Source organism: Suillus plorans (assembly GCF_016647745.1).
Source record: "Suillus plorans strain S12 chromosome Unknown HD556scaffold_12, whole genome shotgun sequence".
NCBI classification, from domain to species: Eukaryota; Fungi; Basidiomycota; class Agaricomycetes; order Boletales; family Suillaceae; genus Suillus; species Suillus plorans.
This window is the reverse complement of record NW_024537396.1, coordinates 721,489-747,268: the sequence shown is the minus strand read 5'-3', so window position 1 is coordinate 747,268 and position 25,780 is coordinate 721,489. Positions and strand designations below refer to the sequence as shown.

General features: G+C 46.7%; 9 protein-coding genes and 1 non-coding gene across 10 annotated transcripts; 2 read left to right on the top strand and 8 right to left on the bottom strand.

The window, feature by feature from the left end:
- Nucleotides 1–431: 431 nt before the first annotated feature.
- HD556DRAFT_1460800 (uncharacterized protein) lies at nt 432–1,167 on the bottom strand (the record flags this gene model as incomplete). The annotated part of the gene is made up of 4 exons (XM_041308230.1): nt 432–623; nt 678–862; nt 923–1,057; nt 1,107–1,167. 4 exons carry the CDS (start codon nt 1,165–1,167, stop codon nt 432–434), a joined length of 573 nt encoding a protein of 190 aa, XP_041163579.1.
- Nucleotides 1,168–2,702: 1,535 nt separating this feature from the next.
- HD556DRAFT_1440105 (uncharacterized protein) lies at nt 2,703–3,098 on the bottom strand (the record flags this gene model as incomplete). Its single annotated transcript, XM_041306062.1, has 3 exons — nt 2,703–2,807; nt 2,857–2,975; nt 3,026–3,098. The coding sequence occupies 3 exons, from the start codon at nt 3,096–3,098 to the stop codon at nt 2,703–2,705; spliced, it is 297 nt and encodes a 98-aa protein (XP_041163578.1).
- A 568-nt stretch (nt 3,099–3,666) lies between these two features.
- Nucleotides 3,667–4,192, bottom strand: HD556DRAFT_1305873 (uncharacterized protein; the record flags this gene model as incomplete). The annotated part of the gene is made up of 3 exons (XM_041299841.1): nt 3,667–3,692; nt 3,720–3,812; nt 3,841–4,192. The coding sequence occupies 3 exons, from the start codon at nt 4,190–4,192 to the stop codon at nt 3,667–3,669; spliced, it is 471 nt and encodes a 156-aa protein (XP_041163577.1).
- A 1,501-nt stretch (nt 4,193–5,693) lies between these two features.
- HD556DRAFT_1305872 (uncharacterized protein) lies at nt 5,694–7,482 on the bottom strand (the record flags this gene model as incomplete). Its single annotated transcript, XM_041299840.1, has 5 exons — nt 5,694–6,353; nt 6,404–6,532; nt 6,581–6,823; nt 6,880–7,248; nt 7,288–7,482. 5 exons carry the CDS (start codon nt 7,480–7,482, stop codon nt 5,694–5,696), a joined length of 1,596 nt encoding a protein of 531 aa, XP_041163576.1.
- A 366-nt stretch (nt 7,483–7,848) lies between these two features.
- HD556DRAFT_1193681 (uncharacterized protein) lies at nt 7,849–8,219 on the bottom strand (the record flags this gene model as incomplete). The annotated part of the gene is made up of 2 exons (XM_041296234.1): nt 7,849–7,887; nt 7,947–8,219. Coding segments are annotated over 2 exons (312 nt in total), but the record flags the coding sequence as incomplete, so codon positions are not given.
- Nucleotides 8,220–8,584: 365 nt separating this feature from the next.
- Nucleotides 8,585–11,757, bottom strand: HD556DRAFT_1231771 (uncharacterized protein; the record flags this gene model as incomplete). Its single annotated transcript, XM_041297458.1, has 11 exons — nt 8,585–9,028; nt 9,089–9,418; nt 9,484–9,656; nt 9,751–9,934; nt 9,987–10,083; nt 10,146–10,306; nt 10,364–10,569; nt 10,678–10,807; nt 10,869–11,048; nt 11,110–11,328; nt 11,380–11,757. The coding sequence occupies 11 exons, from the start codon at nt 11,755–11,757 to the stop codon at nt 8,585–8,587; spliced, it is 2,502 nt and encodes an 833-aa protein (XP_041163574.1).
- Nucleotides 11,758–12,850: 1,093 nt separating this feature from the next.
- Nucleotides 12,851–16,338, bottom strand: HD556DRAFT_1430789 (uncharacterized protein; the record flags this gene model as incomplete). Its single annotated transcript, XM_041304938.1, has 14 exons — nt 12,851–13,384; nt 13,435–13,566; nt 13,621–13,826; nt 13,883–14,110; nt 14,160–14,268; nt 14,319–14,410; nt 14,520–14,566; nt 14,920–14,982; nt 15,031–15,230; nt 15,342–15,403; nt 15,457–15,704; nt 15,753–15,780; nt 15,832–15,883; nt 16,225–16,338. The coding sequence occupies 14 exons, from the start codon at nt 16,336–16,338 to the stop codon at nt 12,851–12,853; spliced, it is 2,115 nt and encodes a 704-aa protein (XP_041163573.1).
- A 1,131-nt stretch (nt 16,339–17,469) lies between these two features.
- Nucleotides 17,470–20,174, top strand: HD556DRAFT_1518395 (uncharacterized protein). Its single transcript, XM_041309108.1, has 11 exons — nt 17,470–17,989; nt 18,042–18,060; nt 18,117–18,128; nt 18,181–18,252; nt 18,310–18,418; nt 18,472–18,498; nt 18,552–18,624; nt 18,678–18,833; nt 18,892–18,999; nt 19,054–19,322; nt 19,369–20,174. Exons 1-11 carry the CDS (start codon nt 17,835–17,837, stop codon nt 20,034–20,036), a joined length of 1,668 nt encoding a protein of 555 aa, XP_041163572.1. The 5' UTR covers nt 17,470–17,834; the 3' UTR covers nt 20,037–20,174.
- A 1,288-nt stretch (nt 20,175–21,462) lies between these two features.
- Nucleotides 21,463–21,541, top strand: HD556DRAFT_t44. Its single transcript has one exon. It is a non-coding gene; the product is annotated as a tRNA-Glu (tRNA).
- Nucleotides 21,542–21,625: 84 nt separating this feature from the next.
- Nucleotides 21,626–24,315, bottom strand: HD556DRAFT_1350215 (kinase-like domain-containing protein). Its single transcript, XM_041302348.1, has 7 exons — nt 24,116–24,315; nt 23,916–24,057; nt 23,424–23,866; nt 22,956–23,360; nt 22,842–22,891; nt 22,224–22,793; nt 21,626–22,168 (listed from the first exon to the last, which is right to left on the bottom strand). The coding sequence occupies exons 1-7, from the start codon at nt 24,204–24,206 to the stop codon at nt 21,896–21,898; spliced, it is 1,974 nt and encodes a 657-aa protein (XP_041163571.1). The 5' UTR covers nt 24,207–24,315; the 3' UTR covers nt 21,626–21,895.
- Between the last annotated feature and the right edge of the window lie 1,465 nt (nt 24,316–25,780).

The following is a 25,780-nucleotide window of genomic DNA, read 5'->3' as shown; positions in this document are numbered from 1 at the left end:
TAAGGCAAAAGAAATGCGCCACAGCGATAGTGTTTGATGTTGATAGCTATCTATAAACAAGTGATTGCCAACGCGGTATATATACAATGTGCTATCAAAAATACAACTAATTTTCATATGAAGTCATTATGTTCATCTGACTACACATTGCAAGATGCCCCTTCCACAAATCCCGACTTGGCTGTCGACGGTCGGTCCAGATTCCCATTTCTATACACCGACGCGCCATTGCTATGGGTGAATTGGGATATATGCACCTGCAAAGGCAGGGCATAATGCTGTAAGTTTCCTCCATCTATGTTGGAGTGGGGCACCCCCTAGCAGGGGGTGAGCGAGGTCTCTACAGAGCCAGCAGGGGTTAGCAGAGTCCAGCGGAGGCCGATAGAGCGAGACAGCAAGGGTCAGGTTAGCTTAGTCAGCAGGAGAGCCTTTCACAGGCGGTTGTCGTAGTCGATCATCATCCATTCCACCAGGACACAGCAGGCTTGCACATTGGCTGGAGCAGCCACTCCAATGTCACTGCCCGACCTGTGATGGACAGTCAAAATGTGACTGTGAGTACTTTTACCCATCGCAATGCGAATGATCACCATATAGAATGTGATAGAGATGATCGACGTAAGCTGATTAAACAAAGGTCAGTACTCTTCGATGATATATGTTATCGGTGGAATCACCATGTCTATCATAACGAGCGATCCATTGTTCGAGCAGACCACACCGATTAATGTGCAGAGGAGCGCTATAGAATATAAAATAGCAGCATCCATAACCACGCGTAGTATACTCGTCGTGGTGATCTTCGTAGTGCGACTGCTAGTAACATTATGTTCGATTTTCCAGATGCGGTACGCCAGTAATCCTGAACAGATTCAGATTGGTATGAGGATATGACACTATGCACGAGCAGAAGCATGCTCACCCGAACTCAGCAAATTAGTCGCAAGCGTCAAGGCATAGAACACCGAGATCCAATTGTGAATCACCAGCAGGCCGAAGACATTTCCGGATATGATAGATGCATGCCAAAATTCGTAGATCGAGCACACACCAGTCACTTCAAAACATCAGAGCATGCGACTTGCTATGTGTATTTGAAACCTTACCTGCGACACTACACCACATTATGCTGGGTAAGATGATGACCCAGATGCTTCGCCAAATCATGTAACAACGATAAATCTTTTTCCAAAAAAGCGCTTCTATATCAATTTCAGAATGGCAAATATATGATTGAACCCACCACCACCCTGTTGTCTTAATAACCGAGGGTCTTATATAAAGCGTGTAAGAATGTAATGACACCACAATTACACTTGGATAAGACTTCTTGCCAGTCCTCGATTAACACGGTCTACGACTTTTCTTCTTTCGTGGTAGATAACGTGTGAGTTCTTGGGAGGCTCGCTAAACCTAATCAGGTGATCAACTTAGCCGGAGCTTTTATGTGTACCTCCAATTGTTTTGTCTAGGATTTGCTACCTAGATTCAGAACTGTGGTCTGAAGTACAAATAGCTTTGCCTAGATTGCACGTTCTAGGCACTGAAATGAACTGGGTAGATTTGACCAAGGCACAAGTTGATCAAATAGGCACGAATAGGAATAGAGACAAAGGGGTCTCTGTAATATCACGTTGACCAAAGACGGGTTGGTCAAATAGGCACAAATAGCACTGGTGAGACAATGGTCTCAAGAATAATCACGTTGACCAAGGCACGAGTTGGTCAATTAAACAGTAAAACAGGAGAGACAACGGTCTCTAAAATCACGTGGACCAAAGACTGGTTGGTCAAATAAACAGTAACGTAAGCTTCTTATCGTAAGAAACTTGTATTCTCAAGGGATACGTTTCCCTGCACTTGTTCTGCTACAAGTGGGAGATCTTAACAAGTGAGATGTCTTGTTCAACTGAGGGGGTTTCTCTGAGAAGAAAATTTCCTAGAAGAGGGATCTCTATTTTTTGGGGGGAGAATGGGCTCTCCTTATATACATTTTGTGTGGGAAAGTAATGTAGGTTCGCAAACAATAAAATAAAGAGAGAACCAATCAGAATATTGGGTGAAACCCAATAAAAGTATAAAATACAAATAAAAGATGGAGCAATGACATCAGAGATGACATCATAGTGGAGCTAGAATATTCTAGAGCCTATGACATCATTATGACTTCATACATTACATCATAATTTCCAACAGAATAGTCTAGAACTTTCTGTGGAGCTATATGACATCATTATGACATCATACTCAGAAATAATATTTTCTGGAGTATCTGGTAGGTCATAGCATCCTAAATAAAAGAAAATAAAAGAACAATGCTAGAGAAAACAAGATAGAAACAATGATACAAATACAATATGCAAGACACGGGCTTTTTAGATAGGTTTTTGTTAGGCTTTGAGCTTTTCTCAATGGTTTTCTCTGGCCAAAGTGAATAAGCCAAAGGTAAGGCAATACCTTGACCTTCATTTTACTTCACATATGACTTTTTCTTCTTCCTCCATATAAAACTTGAAATATAGGACCGAGGTTTGATACCAAGGTATGGGGTGACTAGTCTGAGGACTGTGCTAACAGACATAATCTTTTGAGGGTTATTCCTAGTAGTAGTTATGTCCATGCATGATTCCCGTATCATGCAGGACACTGTCACCGAGGAGAGTTTGCAAAACATATATTGCATTGTGGATCACAATAGTTTCTCAGGAGATTTCTGTGAAGAACGCCTCCGACCCGGGCCCGCTTTGGGATATGTTGCGGTGCTGCACTAGTCCTTCTTCAGTCTGAATAATGTCTACGACCATGTGCTTGGAGGACTTCAGCGTATGACATCAGATAGTAAGGCGAGAAGCTAACCGCAGTGCTTAGGACGAACAGCAAGACGGCCACAACTGTGATCAGACGATTGACGCTCCGCATGTGGCGTTCATGGGTCAGCGCCCAGATGGTGCCAATAAACATGAGGACAGAAAAGCCTGAAGAACATGAGTATGGGATGGACGAACACATTCATTATATGACTGACCGTATAAAATGCCTTCGAGTACTGTTGACATTAATGCAGCACTATCGAGTGGCATGCCTTTTCCAATAGCCATGGCGGAGATGAGGATGCTCTGGGGATGTATGCTGGCACATTCGCAGTCCTGTGTCCAGTCTCATGTATCTCATAGTTCTAACAGAACCTAAAACTGATCATGATGATCCTGAATGATACCGGTAATCCATCAGGCGGATATTTATATGCAGCACTTCTAGTCCTTACTCATCGTTCGTGGAATCAGTGAAGCTGTGACCTATACATGTTCGCTGTACAGCTTTGACTTGAAATGTTTCCACACGTGCTGAGTGCTAGCGCTGAAACCCAATGAAACGATTGCTTACAGGATGGAGACTCTGAGATTTGAGTGCGTCGTGCTTAAGCTTAGCTTGATATTCGAGTTGGGGTAGCAAACTTTGCATCAAAGTGAACACAACTCAACTTAGATAAGGCATAAAAGAAATGCGCCACAGCAATAGTGTTTGATGTTGATAGCTATCATTGCCACTATCGGAACTATCATGATGTACGATTTGAAGATGTGGTAAGGATAAACAATAAATAAGATGCGGAAAATTATGTAAGAGAAAAAGAAAGCGCTCCACATTTGTCAGCAACACCTACCCCTATTCTAGAATAACATGAGATAAAACTGTAGATACCACAGAATAGAACTTACCTCTAGTAAACCCCAAGTCGGCCAATATGGGTGAGCTAGTATTGGGAAGGTGCAATATCTCTGTGTTGCCAGTAACCGTCAGCTGAAACACGTCTATATACTAGTTGGCTCAAACACTTACCTGTGTCACATATGGTGGAAAAACAGCCAGTCTGACAGGCATTGTGGATTATCTTGCATAGTTCAGGATGTTGTTGCACTGTCTCAAACGGTGTGGAGATATCGTTGTTGAGCACATTTTCCATGTGGTTGCGTCTGAGTGCATGTTCGATCTCACGTATAATGCAATCAAGGATTGCAGCATAATCCTGTGCTACAAGCCCACTCGAGGTCTGGTCTGAGTCTTGAATGATCTGCAGGATAGTGGGAGAAACTGCGTTGCCTATGATTTGATCAAGGTCTTGACGTTGGGCTGGTGTGAACGGTATGCATGCTACGGGATGATCCTGTGACCCTGATTGTCCTGACTCCATGGGGACGAGCTTGTTGATTATTAATGGGACTGTGGTAGTTTTAGGAGAACAAGAGGTGCCGACAATAGGACTTTACGCACCGCACAGCTTTGGGATCAACGTGACATCATGATGGCGCCAATTCTGTATGATCATTCCACGGGTCTCCCTCTAATTTTGTCGGAAATTTCTAATTTTGGTTGGCATGCCTTAAAATGGATTGGAAGGCCTCAATTTGCCGGTGGCATTACGACTCGCTTGGAAGACAACCCGAAAATTTTGGAAGCCGCTTGAAAGCGATATAGGGGTTCTTGCAAGTGGGTCCCAGGACCATTCCAATGCAAGGGCAAAATTTTGAGCAATATTTATGTACCCTAATTGGGACATCATTGCAAGCGACAAGGTCCTTCCAAGGCCTTAAAATCATCTAAGTCTTTCGAGCAAATTTGGATCATTTTGATTATTTAATATAATAACACTACTAATGATAATATATGAAAATGCCCCCAATCGCATTCCAATCATTCTCATTTCCCCCAATCTCTCGCATTTTGAATTGCGGTCTCCGTCACAATCATAATTTTCTGGAAATGATAATCCCAACGGGGAGGGTTCAGTTGAAGATGATACAGATAGAAGATCAGTCTTACTAACCTTGGACGAATAAATACACAATGGGGAGGCAGACGACGGTACCAAGCTCCAGGAGACGGGAGTGGAGGTAGACAACGGGGTGCAGAGGGCCTCAGGAGACGAGAGCGGAGGTAGATGACGGGGTGCAGAGAGCTCCAGGAGACGGGAGCGGAGGTAGACAACGGGGTGCAGAGAGCTCCAGGAGACGGGAGTGGAGGTAGACAACGGGGTGCAGAGAGCTCCAGGAGACGGGAGTGGAGGTAGACAACGGGAGTGGAGGTAGACAACGGGAGCGGAGGTAGATGACGGGAGTGCAGAGAGCCTCAGGAGACGGTCCAGGGAGTGGAGGTAGATGATGGTACAACATCAATATTTGAGGAGACGTTGGGAGTGGTCCATTGGGAGGCAGATGACAAGACAGTCTAAGGGTGAGACGCTTGCAACTAATTGAGAATGCCTGGACCAAAATTGGTCCAGGCTTTCAGTAATAATATCTTTAAAATCTGTCAATGAATCATGTCAGAGTCTGTCAATAATATGGATGAATCGAAATGAAAACAAATGTTGATTTGGACGTTGTCGTCGATGTAATATCAAACTACAGTGACAGTGGTTGAACAAGTTCAAGTCTAAGTGTCACAACAGCTGATTCATAATAACTTATTATATAATATGTTTGTCGTTGTTGTCAACGTCTGACATTGTCAGTACTCACCATCCAGCAGTCACTTATTGGACTTCACAGAGCGTAATATAATAATTATCGTTTTTCTTCCAGTCAAACTGTCTGAGTGAATCACGAGACACATGTAAGCAAGTCACAATCATAGTAAGTATCAACAAATCATCGACAAATCAAAGGACCATTGTCAGTCTTAGACTAATACTATTATTTCTTTGCGCGGCCAGACCTTCGCACCAATGCCAGATCCTCGTCAGCAGCACCTAACATTAAATCCTCGGCCCTGGCTCCACCCTTGGTCTTGCGCCTTGGCTTGGGCTTGGGCTTGGGCTTCTGAACGAGAGCACCTGGACCAGACTCTGAATCGTTGGTAAGCATTCCAGGTGTCCGCGAGCCCGAATTGTTGAGTGCAGGCGTAGGTGGCAATAGCTCGCGGTCCTGTGAATCTGCTACAGCAAGACCTTGCATAGCCGCAGATATAGATTCAGGTGCAAGAATATTAGGTGCATTCAAGTTGGCGACACGACGGACAGCTGACGGTGGGGTATCTTCTTCGTCAGTGAGTGGTGATATGGCTCGGGGAGCATCAACTTCTGGCAAATCACCCCCCGTTTCCATCACACGCTCGAAATCCTCTTCCCAGGTATTGTGTGGACCGCTGCTCACACCTACAAAGTCTGAGCCCAGAGCAGCTACAGAGGAAGAAGTAGCAAAGAGGGAATTGTTGAAGAAGGTGTAAATGCTGTCGGCCCAGGCGCCGCCGGTCATCAGAGTTTGACGGTAGTAGTTATGGTACTCTTTGTACGAGATTTGAGACTTGTCACCTATCTCGACTAGCTCTTTGTCGCCAGAAAGAATAAAGATAGCCTGCAGCCTAGTTTAGTACGTGTTCTGCAAGGTAGATTTAACAGACGTACAACAATTGCTGCTGCTGCGATGAGGCCTGGAGTTACGGCACGTAACTCCCATATCTTAGCTTTGGTTTTAGGCGTTGGAGGCGCATTGGCAGCTAGCGAGGATCGGCCAAAAAGAGACGCTTTCAAGATCTACTCAGACTATTCAGGATGTGTGTGTCAGAAAGGAGAAGAACGTACATAAACGAGCTTTGATGTTTTGAAAAAGTCGTCTCGGGAGACACGATCTGGATGAGGGAAGAGAACTGGTGCAAATTTCGTGTATGCACCTTGAGGGTTAAGGAGCAAGGTGCGACATGCAGGCTCCAAATCCCGTGCATACCCTCGTATGAAGAACTTTGCGTCGAGATTGAAAATGGCGGCTGCGCATGACTTGACATCAGAAACCATTTCGGCACGAACGCTATTGAGGCCTTTGACAAACTTAAAAGACGATCAGCAGGAATGATTCACGATTCGTACACTGATGTACTACTTACATGGGAACCGAAGTTCTTATGGGCCATCATGTTGTGGTCTGCTGGCAGAATAAAAAGAAAGATTTCGGCTTTGATGCCATCCTGTATTGACATCGGAGAGAGCCACCGCTCTTTGCTTGTGAGATCAATCCTAGGAGGTGGCGCACGCAAGGGGAAAATGATGGTATCAACCCAGAGGCAGTGTGTGACAGAAAACTTGCGTCCGTAGTTCTTGATGGTATCTTCCTTGGCGGCGAGTGCGAGGTCCTTGTTGGTGAGCTTTGTCTTCCAACCTTTTGAAAGTGTAGCCTCAAGGAGAGCGTTCTTCTTCAGAGCCTCCCGGTACTTTCCTCGCATATCTAGAAGTAGCCTTTGTGCAAGTTCGAGTGCCTAATAGAGACGATTGATCAGCTGCTGTCGTTCATTCACAACATAAAGACTTGCCTTGCGAAGATCTTCGGCTGATGCATTGAGAGGAGGTGCTGCAATTGCAGTACGAACACGCAATAAATTGGAATCGTCGTTGGACTGGTCACTGTCTGAATCTGTCGAGTCAGCAGTGGAGCTGCTATCTATATTCTGAATATCTTGAGTAAAGTCTTCGCCTTGGGTGCGCTGAGGCATGGCAGTTTAGAGAATGTAACGAAGAGCAAGCTGGAAACATCTGAATTAGTCGAACACACTTTAAATCAGCGCTGTTCGGGTAGTGTCAGACCCTGTTGATGTAATAAGATGGTAGCAAAACACGTACCCTTATCAGAAACATAATATAACCATCGCATATCCACTTGGAAGCGATGATTAATGAACAAACTGACCTCATGCTTCCAAGACCTTGCGCAGTGACGAAAGAGGAGAATGAGGGTGGCGGGTGTCTGGAGTACGTGGTATTGATATAAAAGGCAGGTTCAATAGGCGAGATTGAGAGTAGTGAAGGTGACAGATGCCGTGGAATTTGATGCGGTGAAGAGCGTAGATAAGCAAGTAGCTGCTCCAGGATTTGTTGGAGTAAGTGTCATCACAGATAACCTTGGATGCGAGCATGAAAGCGGATACGAAAAGAGGGTGACTGTATCATCACAGATGACCTTGGATGCGAGCATGAAAGTGGATACGAAGAGATGGTGACCCAAAGATGCCCAAGTGGTGGGAGCAGCGAAATTGATGGAGGACTGGAGTTTTGTGCGGGGAAGGGCAATGCGACGAAATGAGGGAGCTTTGCTCATCAGTGGGAGTTGGATGGGGGTGGAGGTAATACCAGGTGCACAATGTTGGCATAGGCGATGGAATGGGGGAGCTTCCTTGCCAATGGGGTAGTACTCTGGACAAGCAAAGAGATGGGTGATGAGCCGGATGCACAACCATTAGCATATGCAATGAAATGAGGGTGCTTACTTGGGGATGAAGGATGCTCTGGGCAAGCAAGCAGACTGTGTCCAATGCTGATTTGTTGGAGTAAGTGTCGTCACAGATAACCTTGGATGTGAGCATGAAAGCGGATATGAAAAGATGGTGACTGTATCGTCACAGATAATCTTGGATGCGAGCATGAAAGCGGATACGAAAAGATGGTGACTGTGTCGTCACAGATGACCTTGGATGCAAGCATGAAAGCAGATATGAAAAGACGGTGACTGTGTCGTCACAGATGACCTTGGAAGCGAGCATGAAGGCAGACCGAAGAGATGATGGCCCAAGGATTCCTGCTGGAGGAGGGAATGATAAGTTATATAAGTTTCCTTTGGACGCGAAGAAACATGTCAGTATCGATGTAGTCAACAAGAAAATAATCCCCATTGTTGTCAAAATCTGGGACAAGCAAAGCACCACGAATAATTGAATGAAGGGTGATGAATTCAGATGAAGCTGCGGGCCGTGCACGCAGACGAGTGAGTCGCAGGTCTCGATCTAGGAGGCGCCGACGTGGTGAAGCGTCCATGGGAAGAACCAAAGCGAGATCTAAGGTGCGGTTGCCGACAATGTGCTTGAACATGAATAATAATTTAACAAAGATATTTTTATCGCAGCCATCCTTGTCCTGTGTGTGGATTAGAGCGCAGTCACGACGCTCATGGCCATGAAAACTTGGACTGCATCGCAGATAGTCGGTGGTTAACTTCCAGGTAGCAGTCGACTCATATTGGACTTTGAGATAGCGATGTTCATGTATCTTTTGAAAAAAACGCAGCATCAGAGATTCAACTAAAACTTCAGAATGAAGGAAATTCACCAGGTCTTGCGCTGAAAGTTTCAACCACATTATTCCGTCTGGTAATGGTATGTGGTGGGAGGGTAGGAAGTGATTCAAAAATGTTGTGAGCTTCTTCCTGAACTGGTCGAAGGCGCGATTTGACCTGTGTTCTTCCTCTACCTGTGCTAGGCTGGTAAGATTCCTCAAGGGCGAACCGATATGCAGGTGAGCTTCAAATGGCTCATTGTCGTTGTCGTTTTCCTCGAGTTCTTCCCGTGAGAGTGTAAGTTTGTGTCGTTCCTCGTCAAGATAGTCGATACGGCTGCGAACAAATTCGGCAACAAAGCTCTTATGATCGAGTTCGATAATCTATGGTATACACGAAGTTTAAGTTATTGATGGGAAGTAAACTTTCAGAGTAGGCGATGTCATACCTGATTAGCAATGTCCTTACGATTAGTCTGCCGTAGATACCAACGCTTGATTGGTCCATGCTGCTTTTCATTTGGTCGAGTACTGAAGTTGCGAGCGGCACCTTTCGCTATGATGTCGTCAAATATGTGCTTTGAGGCGTGCATTTTGGGGAAATTCCAGTTCTTAATCGTATCTGGATCAGTCTCATCAACAATTGTGATGTATTCCTATGATATAATGCTATTGTCAGTACACTACATTGACCGGAGACACGGAATCAACACAACATACTTCTAAATGCGTCTGAAATTCCAAAACCTCGGCTTTTCCTGCTTTGATTGTGCTCTCTGTGTGCACATCGAGAGATACATACATGTCGATATGGAGATAACTCGCTATGCACCGTAAAAGTGCATAGCCAGCTTCATCATCCGTGCGCGTCAGTACATTCTGGGTGGTATATAAAATTTGCTATCGAAATCAAATTTAAGTGGTCTGTCAATGTCAAATCAACGTGTCGTACCTTAGAAATGTCCCTAAGTTTATTACCGTCGCTGTAGGTAATGTTAGTAACTCGATCGAAATGATTCAAATTGCGCCATCGTGTGAAGGTAGCAAATCTATAGGCAATTGAATAGTCAGATTCAGATGGTGAGCAGATTGGTACGATAAATCAACTCACTGGTCATCAATCTTTTTCTCAGCACCACGTCCCAGAGCCGCTGCATGTCGTTTAAGCTCACCAAATAAATGTTTCCCCCATTCCCCTATATGATACACGTGAAGGTGGTCCTGCGAGATCGTTTCGTGTGGGTTGGAATTTGGGAGCCACCAAAAGACATTCTACAATAAAGAAAGTCAGATTCAATCAAGAATATAATAATGAGTACCGGCCATAACTGGCCGAAGGCCCCGTTTTTTCAATGCCTCTTCTCCAGCCGTTTTGTCCCTATTCCATAGTTCTACGCAAGCTTGTGCGTCTTTGGGCGTTCGGATTGGATAAGTTGAAGCATTGTCGTACAGCTTATCGGATGGGACAAGGCAAATAGGACATGGGCAATGACAATTCGTCCCCCGTATCAGTGCCATGACACATCTATCGTTGACTGATCAGAAATTTGTCTACAGAAATTAGTATACAACATACTGTTCCTCATAGTCAGCAGATAAGAGCAAAATGAACGCATACAACCACCTAACGATACCATCATAACAGAGATGCGCATACCCTGTCTTGGCGTAGAGTATAATGGTTTCGAGCAGCTTAAAAAACCCTTCATGCCATACAACACGTTTGAGGTTCACGTACGACAGCTTGCCGTCCTCTTCAGAATCGTCGGGAACCTGTGCGAAAGAAACTCAGGAGTAACGAGACTGGTTTCAGTTCCTAAATTTAAAGATGTACTATTGGTAACCAACCGACCATCCGCCCACCACCAAGCCCGTCAGTGTTTCTAATGTCAACGGGCAAGTTTCCACAACGAGCGAAGACCGGATAAGCTTTGACTGTACCAGCGGAAGAGAGGTGCGTCTTGTCTGCATACAGAATAAATGCGAAAGGGACGGCGTTTTCAGGTAAAGATGACTGTAATACATGCAAGAAAGGATATTGTTTAATGAATGATAGTACAAAAAATAAGTCATACTTGGACATTCCACCAGCGATCCGCAGTCCAAGGTTCATGGTAAAAGCGCTCGTAACGTGTCCCATCGTGTTTATATACCCGCTGCGCATCCCAAACGAAGTGCGGCGCCAGCAATGGGTCCTGTAATAAGTCCAAAGCCCAGTCCCACAATGGGCGTGTATATACATGAAACGCGAGGTCTTCCCGTTTATGCCGGGTCGTGATAGTATGCTTCTCGAACTGTAAAGGTATTGGTAGCTACAAAAGGGAAATGCGACATTCTCCTCTTACAGGTGTCATCTGGCCAGCCGCCCTATCCCAGGCTACAGAAACATCGCGGTGGGACTTGAAGGTAATGTTTGCGTGACCATCAACGATTCTCCAGATGAGTTGTAATAGCGCATCTGTGTGGTCCTTGTTAAGGGCAGCATTGTGTGCAAGTTCGGCAAATTCAAAGTCTGCACGACAGCTGAATGGCTGCCAAGGTTCTTCGTCAACGATAGGCGGCTGCTGATCTTGGTTGCGTCCGAACATAGAGAAAGTCTCGATGGAGGTTGCACGACCAGATTTTGGGTGATACTCCGTCTTAAATGTATCGAGATCAGAGTGAACCGAAGGTACCGCTGAAAGTGAGGATAGAGCAAGGGGTGTGGGAGCGTGAGATGCCATGCTGGAATCTGAACCTGCACCTGAATCGTGAAAAAGATGGATGAGGAGCGCATTGTGATCAGTCAAAGTACATACGTTGCCGTGAGTCTCCACTGATGCTCATCACATCAACATCTGGTACCATTTCAAATGACGGGCCCACGATAAATTCATCGGGCGCATTCTCTGCGCGATCCTGGAATGACGTTGAAGGGTCTGACGATGGGGAGCCAATATTATGTGTCGCAGCCGCTTGTTCCTTGAGAAGACGCTTTCTCTTTCGACGTAACTCTGATGATTGTGTGGTAAGAGATATTAGTACTATTGCTTTAAGTCGATAGAAGCACAATTCACCACATACCTTTCCGTTTGATTTGCTCCTCAACCGCCTGCGCTGCGAGCACTGCAAACTCATCATCATCCTTCTTTTTCTCTCGTCTTCTCAAACAACTTTGCTCATGAGATCGTATCCCGCGAGACGAGAACAACTTATCGCAGTATTGACAATGAATTTGGTTGTTGGAGGCCGAGGGTATATTTAGTACATTGACAGTATACTTGCGTCGCCTGGCTGGACCATTTGCAACGCTTCTGCTTGGCGCCATACAGGAGTGTTGTTAAAAATACAGACACAGAAAGGGAGGAGACAATACTGAGAAGATAGTAGAGGCAACAAATTTTATAAGTCGACTCGACGTTAGCATCATTCACCGTAACTGTATTAACATGACAGTTAATATCGGCAACTTCCGACGAACTCAGTCTGAATCTTATGCACCGAAGCCTTGGAAGCAACTTGGAAGCGCTAAAAATACTTGTAAGCGACACGTGCATCCTTTCAAGCGCCCTAAAATAACTCACACCCTATGGGAATACGGACGCAATGTAGTTGTCAGTCATCAAATTAATGTCCCAATAAGGAACACTTGCAAGGCACCCCTGGAGATTTCCGACATTGGTCACGACCTGTCACACCTCGGTACAATCGACTTTCACTTGCCGAAGCCTTCAAACTCTTACAAAGTGCGCGCATCGCGAAAGGCTCGAAAACGGTGAGCAGTATCATTGATGAGCAAGTATCATAGTTCAAATCTAACACTGACGGTAGCAATCATTAAAACCCCAGTTGCTCCACAAAGCTCTGCCACGCCGCATCCAGCACCGGCACCTCCTGTATCCCATTCGGGGCGCTGTATGAATGTGCAGGATGAAACGTATTCAGCACCTGCGGCTGTCCACTATAAATCTCCGCCCCATACACACTCGACCCACTAAACTGCACATCGCTCATTGCCTGGAAGAAAGACTCATGCGAGTCAAAAGAGCCGCCCGCAGTGAACGGTGATTGCTCGAATTTGTCAAAGACGCGCATATCTTGCATGATGCGCGGGTGTATATCAAACCCGACGCCCTGTCCTTCCCATGTAAATTGTCTGCTTGGCTGGCACGAGCCGCTTGACTCGGCTTCTGATGGTGTAGGTTGGACAGACGGCGGTGAGGCGCTAGATCGAGGGCTTGTTTGGGATATTAGATGAGTTTTGCCACCACCAAGGCGATCGAGTTCGGCGCGGGATAAGCCGGACTGATCGTCATAAAGAGGGCGATCAACAGCATCGTGGCCTTTTTTCCAGACTTTTGTTATTGAGTCCTGGACGCGGGATGAGGAGTCTGCATTGAATACATAGAGAAGATGCTTACGAGGAGCACAGCGGCAGGCTTTGAGGTAGGCGCTGACTTCTGGAATACTTCATAAACGACATCAAGCTCGCGCAATGAAGAAGGCGCTATGTTTGATTGAGGCGCACGATTAACGATCATGCACATGACGATCTATGGCACGCGTTGTCATGCACTTCAATTAATGAGTTGAACAGGGCTACTCACGGCGGCGGATAGAGCATGTGACCAGAACAGACCTAATCGCTCAATCACTTGCGGAATCTTACTAGCTGCATGCGAGTGACTTTCTATCACTCGCCATGCAGACCGATACATCGCCATGACCGAGGGGCCGTACTTATGCTTCAAGAGGTCATCGGGCTGGTCCTCCAAAGCTTGTGTGAAGTATCGTCGATGGATATTTAACAACGCTAAACACGCCGCAAATAAGTTTCACGGACTGATAAGAGTAGATGCGTATACCCACTAGCTTCCTTATTTGTGAGGAGAAAAGACGTCTGGACTTGCTGGAGAATCGCGGCTTTTGTCAGAGTTTCGCTTGTAGCACAGCGGGGCTGAAGATGAGATGGGACAGGGAAATCGCGGATTTTCCGATCGAGTTCGAGGATCGTGCGGTAGGTGGGTGTTTTGGCTCCAAATGCATTGACCATTACGTGGTGCAGGAGCCGCGAAAATTTCCACGACCACATATGTCCTAAGGAGATGGGTGAGGACAGTAAAGTACAATAACAAGAAACGCATACCACTCATCTCCTTTTCCCCTTTGTCGTTGACTACCGCGAAATCATCATTTGGGTAAGGAGTGTCGATCCAATCGGGAGAGACGTTTGGTGGGCGGCCAGCATAGAAACTCTAAAATATACGATGAGTGAGAAGTTACAGCACTAATTTGGATGGCGCACGATCCAGGTATCCAACATGAACATCTGCCAAAAGACGGAGCTGCGTTTTTGAACAACAGCGTCGCTAAGCTTCCACCTAGCGCCGGAAAGATCTTGAAGATGCCATCAGTCCCAGATAAATCGAGCGGGTAGCCTGAAAGACGTACGAACGCCAATCTAGGAAAATGAATAAGAGACTTGTGATATGTGGAGTGAAGGAACGAACCCTATAACCAAGTTTTACACCCAACCCAATGAACAAGTATGATCTGCTTGAATCCATCTGCAGGTCACTCATTTCCAGGTACTGCACAATGTGCAGCTAATGTGAATTTTTAGCATCTATACGCTAATTTCTCGCTCAGAGAAGAAACAGACCAGTGTGATAAGAGTATGGACGCTCGTTTCCGTGCAGGGGGAAGTGAAGTGCATCGACACGTGTGATAGAATATGATACTCCTGTGCCTCCACGGCGTAAGATGGCTTTTCAAAATCGAAGAGGGTGGCGAGAGCGAATATGCTGAACAGGAGCGAGAGATCATGAGGACCAGGTATTTCCTCATAACATCTGTTGGGTCCATGTGCTCAGGAGCGTAACATGGAATAAGCAGAAGAAGCCTACTTCGCATGATAAACACTTTGAAGGATATTATCAAAAAGTTCCGATCGTGTCAGGGGAGTCCACCTAGTAGGAGTTGTTAGGCATCGTTTTGTCACGAGTACATGAACATACAAGACTTTACCCCATTCAAGGTAAATCTCACTAAGGCGGACCGCCTCTGACAATGGAGGTAGATATGAATAGACAGGTTTCCAGAGGCCATTATCACTCGGGACACAGTCAGAACCAGGCAACCAAGCATCGAGGATCTGTTTCGAAAGTCGGGGAAAGGTTTCAGAAAAAGCAGGCTTTGGTTGTTGTTTCAGAGGTGGCTAAAAAAAACATCACATAAATGTTACAAAGCGGTCATGACAAACCCCACCTGAATGAGATACTACCAGGATGTTCAGCGGGTATGCATTACTTCTGAATGTAGGACTTACTTCTGAACGGGCGGTGCCGCCCATAAAAATGGTTTCTCCACGAGTGCCAATGGTGAGCGTGCCTATAACCGAAAATTAGCTACGTGCATCAACCACAAACTTCAATAAGCATCACCAAATGCATCTATGACAGAATCAGCATCAGCCTTATTCGAAGCTTGGGGCTGTTGTTCTGGAAAGTCACTGCCTGAGCTGGATTCTGGACTATCGTTTGAAATGACCGTATCGGTATCTGAAAGTAGCGGGTGCGGTAGATCGGACACTTTAGAATGCATTTGGCGGAGGGTTTCCTCGAGTTCACGCATTCGCGCTGACATGACTTCGATTTTGCTATGTAACTCCTCTGTATTTGCGAGCACAAGGCTGTGCAGATCTCAGAACAGCGAGATAGGAAACAAAAGGACCGCGTACCGATTGCCCTTTCCCGCTGTCAATGATCCTGAAGATGTTTGAGGCTTGAGAGATCTTATAAATCACGGAAAAAGCAAACCACTAGGACATATTGTGGAGCAGCCACGTTTTACGCAGGTCTCGCATGGAACCTACATGGCAAGTAAGTGAGCAATGGTCTGGTATCTAGTATGTTGTACAGAACAGAACCACGAACCTTGCGATCACAGCGAAGTTTGAGTCTGAATGAACGAGGGACACGAGCAAGGATCACAAATGGGTTCCGTCAAACATGTCGTCTAAATTGAGCGAAATTAAAACGCACCTTCTGCACTCTGCACAAGACGTGGGTACTCTGCCAGGTTTCTTCCTTTCCTTCTGCTCGCCATTCTTTAACTCTGTTGTCCTGGTCATTACGATGATAGCAAAAAGAAAGCAAGAATAGGAGCGCGAGTCTGCGTTGACATGACTAAGCAGGACTTTGAACATTTACATAGCCCTCGGCACCCGCTGAGTCGTAACCAATTGATGAGCACACGCCATCATGATCGCCCGGGACGTCATGATCACTTGGGTACAACGACTGCCGACCCCCATCATCATGCATGGAAACAATCGATATATATATACCAGAGTCTGGGAAGCACACAAGTAACAGCTATCGAACAATCAATCGAGTGCATCGGCTCTCATAACTCCCGAGTCACACGTGGCTCTGTTGTTCAAAGACCTCTGGCAAGCGGTCCTCCTCAGGCTCGTCTACTTACAGCACAGGATGTTGCAATAAGTGAAAGCATGAAGGTATTTTGAGTTTAATACCTGACTGTTGCAATACCTTCTCTTATATGCGCCTCTGTTTGCAGTGTCGCTCCAATAACATCTAGTACATTTTTAAACTTTGTCTATCAGAAGATAGCTGTCATTGCGCGCACGTTTTGATCAACATATTTGTCCAAGTACCGCTAGGAAGACGTAGGGAGGATATCGAGGCTATTGTCCTCAGGATAGCGCTAGAAGCCTCGGCCTACCTGTTTGAATAGACGGGGAACTCGAAGCATGCTAGCATATCATATCCTGTGAAAGATTTCGTTGCAATCTTTGTGCGCGCCGTCCACTGAAATAGTGCGGCGCTCGAGCTAACCATTTCGATAGTGACAGTTCGAACGTTCATCATGTGGTAAGGAGTTCCTTGAGTTGGCAGCTCAAGTCGCCAGCCAAACAATGACATAAGCCACTAAAGTTACGCTGCGTGCACTTCCTGAACCTTATCTTTTCTGGAAAGGTTCAGGGCTATTACTGTTAGCAATTTGGTGGCTTACCATACTGGGGCTGGCAAATTGACACTTTGAGCAAAGCAACGCCTTCGGTGCATGGGGTGGGCATTGTCGCCGCATTTCCGATCGATCTGGAGAGCTCGAGACTTGCAAGCTTGTGTACACTCTGAATCACGCTTCTGTAACGTGATACAGCATCGTTTCGAACCTCCTGTACTGCTGGCGAGACTATGTGATACCGCATTAATAGATCTGCCTTTCCTCGGATACCTGGCAATGTCTACATAGCGGATTCAAATTGTCAATGCCTCCAGCTCGGTAGTCGGCTTTCTCTACTAGACCAGTTCCTAAGGGATTAATTTTGAAATAAAACCGGCTATAAGCTGGCACTTCTTTAATAGGAAGCAAAGCTATGTGCACGTGAACGCCGCTGAAGTAGCGCTGAGAGAATTATAACTTGTTACAGACATTTTACATCCTTACATCTTGATGACATCTCGCGCTGGTGTTGCACTTCCGTTCAAGGATTTGAAGAGTACCTCGGCAGCCGTTTAACACTAGCAGCGATGTCAGACGTCTGCGCTTATTCGGGACCGGCAATATCGAGGAGACTAGCGGCAGGATCCAATTAATCGGTCGTTAATCGGTCCGGGAGAGAGGCGAGAAGAAGTGTGGGCCGCATCGTGGAAGGATCCACGGAAGCTTTTCTTACCCAAGAATATACGCTTTGATGTTGCGCCCTTCCGGCTCTTAAAAAGCCACCAGGTTTATAGATACCAGGCAAGGCCGCCATCCGGATTGTATCTTATCCCTCCCTATAGAACAAAACATGCAGCCATCGTTGCAGGGGAAGCCAGAACCCGCTCCACTGTTCACTGACTATCCTCAAAATGCTTCTTCAATTTCCAGCCGGCAAGATACATTGAATCCTTGTGACGAGATTCTACCTCCTGCACATACCAACAGAACGCTGGTGTTGTGTTTGTACGTTGTTCTTGATAAAACGCTTTCATCATTGACTGACTGTCCTGTTGAGTGATGGAACCGGTGACCAGGTCAGCCCACATCGTTTTCTTATAGCGCTTAATGGCTCATCATCCTCGGTGAACAGTTTGATACAGATGTATGTTCCAGTTTGTTCCTAGAGTGTCCTTCGGACCTGACTAGCCATTCAGAACTCGAACATTGTCCAGCTATTCAGCATGCTCGTCAAGGACAGTCCCGCTCTGCAGATGGTCTATTATCAGGTAATATTAAACAGTATTTGGACTGAACTCGGCTTACCTATGGCATACCATACATAGGCCGGTATAGGAACGTACACTATACCGGAAATGGCTACACCCGCGATGGCCAAGCTTTCCAAGACTGTTGACATGATGATTGGATCTCATCTCAACGCTCATGTGATGGGTCAGTCATCCTTAACCCCTTCTATCTTCTGGACAGTTACTAATTTCAAATAGGAGGATACGAGTTTCTCATGCAGAATTGTAAAGTTAGAACGCGCATCCTCACGTGACGCGACTAATTTTAGCTCTTGCAGATGACGCTGGTGATAAGATATGCATCTTCGGGTTCTCAAGAGGCGCATACACAGCGCGCGCGCTTGCTGGAATGTAAGTTTCCCCAAATCGTTGGCGGTCATAGCTCCAACATATCATACTTGCAGGATCCACAAAGTCGGACTTTTACCCCGCTGCAATCATCAACAGGTTCCTTTTGCCTACAATATGTATAGCCGTGATGACGAAGAAGGTTGGGCACTAAGCTCTAAATTCAAGAAGGCTTTCTCCATCAACGTGGACATCGAATTTGTTGGTGTTTGGTACGTTCGTGGCGCTGGTTTGGAATGAGCTATGATCTAAACTCCATTTTGTGAATAGGGATACCGTCAGCTCAGTAGGACTCATCCCTAAACGACTCCCATTTACGAAGGCGAACGACAGTATCAAGTACTTCCGTCACGCAATTTCTCTTGACGAACATCGGGTGTATGTGTCTCAAATTTCTTTTCAGCGATTCGCCATCTAATTTGCAATGTGCAGGCGCTTCAAGCCGAGTCTTTGGATACGCGCGACCGAGGACCACAAGAAGTGTGGTGTTCAACGTGAACACATGCCTCGCCCCTTCAAGAAGTTTATCCCGAAAGTGCAGGAACTCCACAGTCGAAATAGCCCAGACAGCGAAGCAACCAAGAAGTCACATCACCGTCACGAGTCTCAGGATCAAATGGAGCAATTGTTTGCAACTGCAGACGCGGAGCCCATCAGGGAGACGGACGTCGATGAGGTTTGGTTTGCTGGGTGTCACTGCGGTAAGAACCTTGTGTTCGGCAAAGTACAGTTCTAATCACAAAGCAGACGTCGGCGGAGGTTCTGTCCAGAACGGTACCCGCAATAGCCTAGCTCGTATACCGCTTCGGTGGATGATTCGAGAATTGTTCAAGCTTGATATCGGTATCATCTTCCACCGGAACATGTTCACAAAAATTGGCATGGATCCCAAGACGCTCTACCCTGTATCCGTAGCTAGGCAGCCTCGGCCTCCTCCGATATATCAAACTCCGCCTGCCCCATCTGGCTCGGGGAAATTGACGATCAAGGACCGTACGACTCCAAAACCTCAAATCGTCACCGATGATCCTGCGATGATCGTCTATAGTGACGGTTCTGCATTCGTGAGCGAGGAACTTGAAGACTTGGCTGACGCTACCTGCCCAATGTATGACCAACTCCGCCTTGCACGTTATTGGTGGATTCTGGAGGTCATTCCACAAATGCTTCACTACCAGGATGACAAGAGCAACAATCTGGTTGACGAGTACACGTGCGTCATCTCGTGCTTTATTTATTATCATGCTGACTTTGATGGAAGGGTCAACATGGGGCGTGGCCGGCACATTCAGCGCCAAAGCCATGGCATCAAAATACATAGGAGTGTCAAGATTCGCATGGAGGCGGATAACCTTACAGGTGGAAAATATTGGCCCAAGGCGAAACTAAAGGTGGAGCCTCAATGGATTGACTGAGCTGTTCCGACACGATTCACATTTATGCGCTTGGCCTTCTTGTTTCTGGCCTGTAATACGGCTTCGTGATATATTGTATGCCTGTACGTAGTACGTAGTGGATGACCTTGGAATGACCTATTCTCTTGACTGTGTCCGTTCATGTTTGTGCACGGTGTGGTTGTGTTACGTCACGATCATAATATTAAGGTGAGTACATTATGCAGGAAGAAACTGTCTTCCTCGATTGACAAAATATCCTAGGGGTTACTGACGCGGGCTAGCTCAAACCGGTGGACTGTCTCGGTCACCTCCATGTGCTCGATCGATTGTCAGGAAGGCAAGAGTACATGGTTTGATCGTCGGCTTAGAATGTTGGTGAGAGTCCTCCAAGTAGGTACCAGCTCTCCTACGCGGCACTTTCAGATCTATGGGTTTCAGGTCTTCTCAGACTTGAGCAAAACTTATTTGATCTTGTGATGGGAATGTCGACTTGTAAGTGACTTGTCTCCGATGTTCAATTCGGAGGTATTGCTTCCCAGAGACTGAGCGGTGATTGCATAGCGGCGATATCGTCCACGGTAGACATACATCCTGTGAGTCCTACCGTCACTTTCCATCGACAAGTTCGCTTGAGCGCCGCAGCCAAATCAACGCCGGGGCGAAATCAAGATATTTCTGATCGGCTGTCCCCTGCCGCTTGACGCCGTTTAATTACCAGACGACGTCCCCTTTTTCGCAGATCATCGATTACGCGCGACGGAACCATATAAAGCGTTGCGGTACCGTGGAATACTATTCTCGTTTTCTTGACATGGCAAGTGGAACACACCTTTTCTTTCGGTATGTTTTCTGCGTGGTCTCTTGGCACATACGTCAGACGCAGGGCCGGCAGCGCTGAAGTTGAAGTTGGTTCTCTGTACCTTGCCTTTCGCCGGCGGAAGACCCTCTGGTGCTGTGGCTGAATATTGAATGACGGATGGACCTGGCTGTCACGGTAAGTTCACCTTCCGCTTAACATATTCCGTGCCTCATCACCGACGAAGGTAATAGCGCCAGGCACAACCTGTACAATTGCAAGAACGCAGATATGATATGTCATGGCCCTGGATCGTCATACCCGTCGGATCTGGTTTCCCATACTCTGCATGTAACGTTGATCATTGGGGTTTCCCAATACTACCCCTGGCATTATACACTGTCTGCCCCGGGCCCGGCCTTTTCGACCACAGAGAGACTTCTTCAATTGATATTGCGGAACAAGTGCGTCCACTAGAAAACTTGGTTCTTGAGTGGTGACGTCGAGGACACATATAATGGGTTATGTGCCGTTGGTTAAACTTGGTTTCAAAGCGCAGTTCCTCGGTATGGGGTAAGCTCAGCTTTCATTAGTACTGAATGCAATCATTATGCATATGATTGCAATCCACATGGTCATCGACATCAATCGGATATGGTGTAACGGTCAACATTGCCGCCTCTCACGAGTTACGCGGCAGCTCGGGGTTCGATTCCCCGTATCCGAATACTTTTTTCTTTCCTTGACCTCTGAAACCGAAACACAACATAATGACAACTTGATATCGCAGCGAGGTGACATCGTTTGCATGTCTGATTTTGGGTGATTAGACATCTTTGAAGCTCTTAACCTCCCAGATAGTATTTACCGCACTTTTGAGGCTGTTGGATCATAGAATACAGCTGCACGCCTCGCGATCGCGCTAAACCAAGTGACATAAGAGTACAAGCATGCTAGATGGGTAACAGTGGGGAAACAAAAGAACAACAAAGACAGCATCTATCGATAATAAGCAAATAGCACTAAGCGTGGTACATTGACAATTCCAAGTTATGGCCTCGCAATGACTTGGACGGATTTCTTACTCTCCCCCGCCAGCGAGTTCGAGAATCAACCGACATGCAACATCCATAAATACAAAGGGCGAAACCACCTCGTCTTCCTTGAGTGCGAGATGGTCTTTGTCCTTGATCGAACGTCCATCTGAACTTGAGTCAGGGAGATATGCATCAGGATCGGCCATGTCGAATCTTCCAGCGCCGGGTTCGGCGGAGGCCTTGTATGTCTTTTTGTGATGGAAGTCGACGAGATAATTTATCGAGTCCACCATGTAGAGCTGGAGATTCATGAGGACCTGGTAATGCGTCAGCTGCATCATAATTCTCAGCAGGAGATATAGGTGTGCGTACCACAACGTCTTGGACTCTGGCTCGGGTCTCTACAAAGTAGACGCTTGCAGCCACACGCAAATCTACTGAATCGCACCCATCCATCTCCCTCGCGCGTTCAATCTTTGCGCTCCCTTCCGTGCCGCTCCTTGGCCGGGACTTAACACCTCCCAAACCACCTAGGTTCCTCTTCTCCTTCCACTCCATTCCGAGCGCCTTGAGCGTTCGATAGATCTCCAGCATGACTTCCATGGGCGGACTTCTGCTGCGAATCCCGAAGTGCCACTTTGTCCGGTGTTGCTTCTTTTCTTTAATAGGCCATGCGCGTTTGGCATTTGCATATGATGCAAGGTGGTGCTGTTCAGGTAGCTGGTCGGGGAGGGGCAGCGAAGAGTTGAGCACAGCAAATGTGTTGAGGTCGCGTTCACCGTATTCACCATCTATCGGAGGAGTGGAAAAATCAAGTCCATCGTCGATTTCGTCGTCGTCTTCTTCGCCATTGTCATATTCAGCGTTGAATTCGGCTTCGAAGGGATTGTCTTCAAGATCACCCGAGGGTGAGAGAGCATTGGGTGAGAGCGCATTCCGGGGCTGGGGGATTATCAATACAGGCGCGAGACTACGAGTCTCGGTACTCACATCCATCGCTGCGAGCTGGGCATCTCGTTCTTGTTCCTCAAACTCTGCCACTTGGAAGGTGATCAGTCAACCAGTGCTGTGAACATTAGCTATATAGATGATGAAGATACCTACAATCACGGCCAGCACGGCGTTTGTCCCGTAGAAGCATGTATGCCACCTTGACCGCGTTCCCTTGAACACCGTCATCCCGCCTCAGACATTCCCAAATATCTTCCTTGTCCACGCCTTCCATGCGGGTTGCCAGTTCGTCGATTACATCCTCCTCAATGCGTCCAAGACCGTCAATAATCTCAAAGTCGAGTACCTTGGGCTGTGTGACAAGGGACGATAGCGTGCCAAGCACAGGACCAGGGGGTGGAGGGAGAGGAGTTAGGTAGCGGGGAATGTCAGTCCTGAAGAATGGGTGCTGCGTTATTTCTGGGATGGTTATACGTTTTACAGGGTCGATGGCGAGCATGTGGTTAATCAGTCCGCGGGCATCAGCACCAAGATAAGACGGCATATGGTAAGAACCCTCTGTAGGACATCAGTACGTACATTCTCAGGCGGAAGGCTACAAGTAGAAGGGAAAAGACGTACGGCTAATTTTGGTGAAGAGGGTTTGAACATCATCGTCTTCGAAAGGTAGCCTTCCACATAGCATGACATATAAGATTACTCCACAGCTCCAAACGTCGATCTCTGGGCCGGTGTAAAGCCCTCCTCGGATCACTTCTGGGGCTGCATAATTGGGACTACCACAGCTCGTCTTAAGGAAATCACCATCCTTGATCTCGTTGGAAAGCCCAAAGTCCGCAATTTTGACGTTGAGATCATCATCAAGAAGTACGTTCTCTGGCTTGAGATCTCGGTGGACGATTTTGAGCTTGTGGCTGTACTCTATGCCAGAGATGAGTTGCTGAAAGAACCTCCGGGCTCGAGGCTCCGGCATGCGTCCGTTAGCTACGATGTAGTTGAATAGCTCGCCACCGGCGTACTCGAGAACGATGATGATATCTGTAGGGGTCGAGATGACTTCGTAGCTGTAAAAAATCATAAGATGAGACAGTGAGAAGTGTTTGAAGGACCTACAGCTTGATGATATGTGGATGGCGCAGGGTTCGCATGTACTCCACTTCCCTCTGGACACGAGTCTTGGTCTTGGTCATATGGATGACTGCCTTGGATATGTACTTCATTGCGACTTTCTGGCCTGTTATGGTGTGGGTAGCCACTGCAGAACATGCGTTAGTCGATCGAGGGCAAAGATCGAGCAAAATTGTAAGATGTACTTTTGACTTTGCCAAATGTCCCCTCCGCGATATCCTGTATGACTGTGTATTCACCCAGCTTTGTAGCTGGGTACACTGTTTGTTCGCTCATGGCGGAGAGCCGTTCGTGGATGAGTAGTGGTTGCCGTTGTCGCGATCGTCAAGGTCGTGTTGTGTGTCTGAATTGCGGGAAAATTGGGAAAGTGCTCCTGGGATTGATGTTGTTACGTACTTGATTTTGGGGTCTTTGGTTGCTTATGTATAAATCTTATGATTCCCAGGTTGACTCAACCCGAGTAAATTTGCTTGGCAATAACTATAACAAAGTTCAAAGGTCGGATTTGCCAATTTAGGTGTAGATTCAATTAGGCGTGGATTTTCTTTGAGCACGAATTCCCATCTCGTATTCAATATATCCTGACATGTAAGGAACTTGAGCACGGGGCCTAGTTGATCTACATAGTACGCAGCAGTGGCTGATGCAAGAATCCTGACTCCCCCCAACAAGTTTATTCACCGATCACCTCCTCCTCCGATCCGCATGTTACCATCAGGTCAACTGCACTCGCACTGCACAAAGGGAGCATGGCCTTCCGGGGGTATAACCGTTCCTCCGCGTAGTAATTCCAGCTGAACATATTTAACAGTATATGTCACTTTTCTGCCCTTCCGAGCTATATGAATTTCGTGCACCCTTATCTCTGGGTTGGGAAACCCCCTCATCATTGAAATTTTTGTCTGGGTGTGCTCTCAGCTTGATGACGAACAGTTTTGGCAATCTTGTACAAGGTGAATGCTCTGGAACAACCTTCTCTTGCCACGTCCCATAGATAATCCAGCTCCGCTCGACCGGAAGGTAAATTTCAATTACATATAGTGGCGCGCAGATAAGTTTTGACTTTCCCGTAGATAAGTCATGTCTAGATGCTCGTTCTATGACCACATCACGATCCTCAGGTACGTCCGTCTGTCCTCCGTCTAGCGCAAGGACATCTGTGATCGCCGTACTAGCTCACGCCGAAAGAGAGGATTCTTCTGTAATACGCTCGCTCGGCATTCGGGGAATAATAGTCACTGCTGAACGTGAATATCGAACACAAGTATCTTTGCTCTTATCATTTTGAGCGCTAAATTATCAAATCTGCCAGAAAACGATCACGCCCGGCTTCCGACGGCTCCTTTGGCAACAGTACTCCAGCCAACAGTAGCACGACTCCACAACAGACTCTGTAGTCAGTTCAACCAACGATCATCGCTTCCAAAAACAATTCATTCTTCTGTGCTTGTCACTGCGATACCACACCAGGCCTCACTAGCATTCCGACATACCCAGCTATAGCAACTAGGCATAGATAAGAATGTCGTTGTGTTACATCTTCATGGCCGAGTGCGGACCGAAACTTATAAACGTTCCTCCTTGGGTCTCACACACGAAACCCGTGGAATCCCGTCGCCTTTATCAACTCGTTCATAAAAACGGAGAGGCAGTGCAGTACAGCGGCGCATCAAGGCAGTCTTCTTACAGTCGCTTGATCTCTGGATGCCACTGAACCATGCGACAAATAACTTAAAAAAGTCGATATTTGTCGTCTATCTTTGCTATCAGTGCAATATGCCGTGAACGAATGGCATGTGAACCAGACGTACATCAGAGTTCAAATAAACACTAGTTTCAGTGTTTTGTAG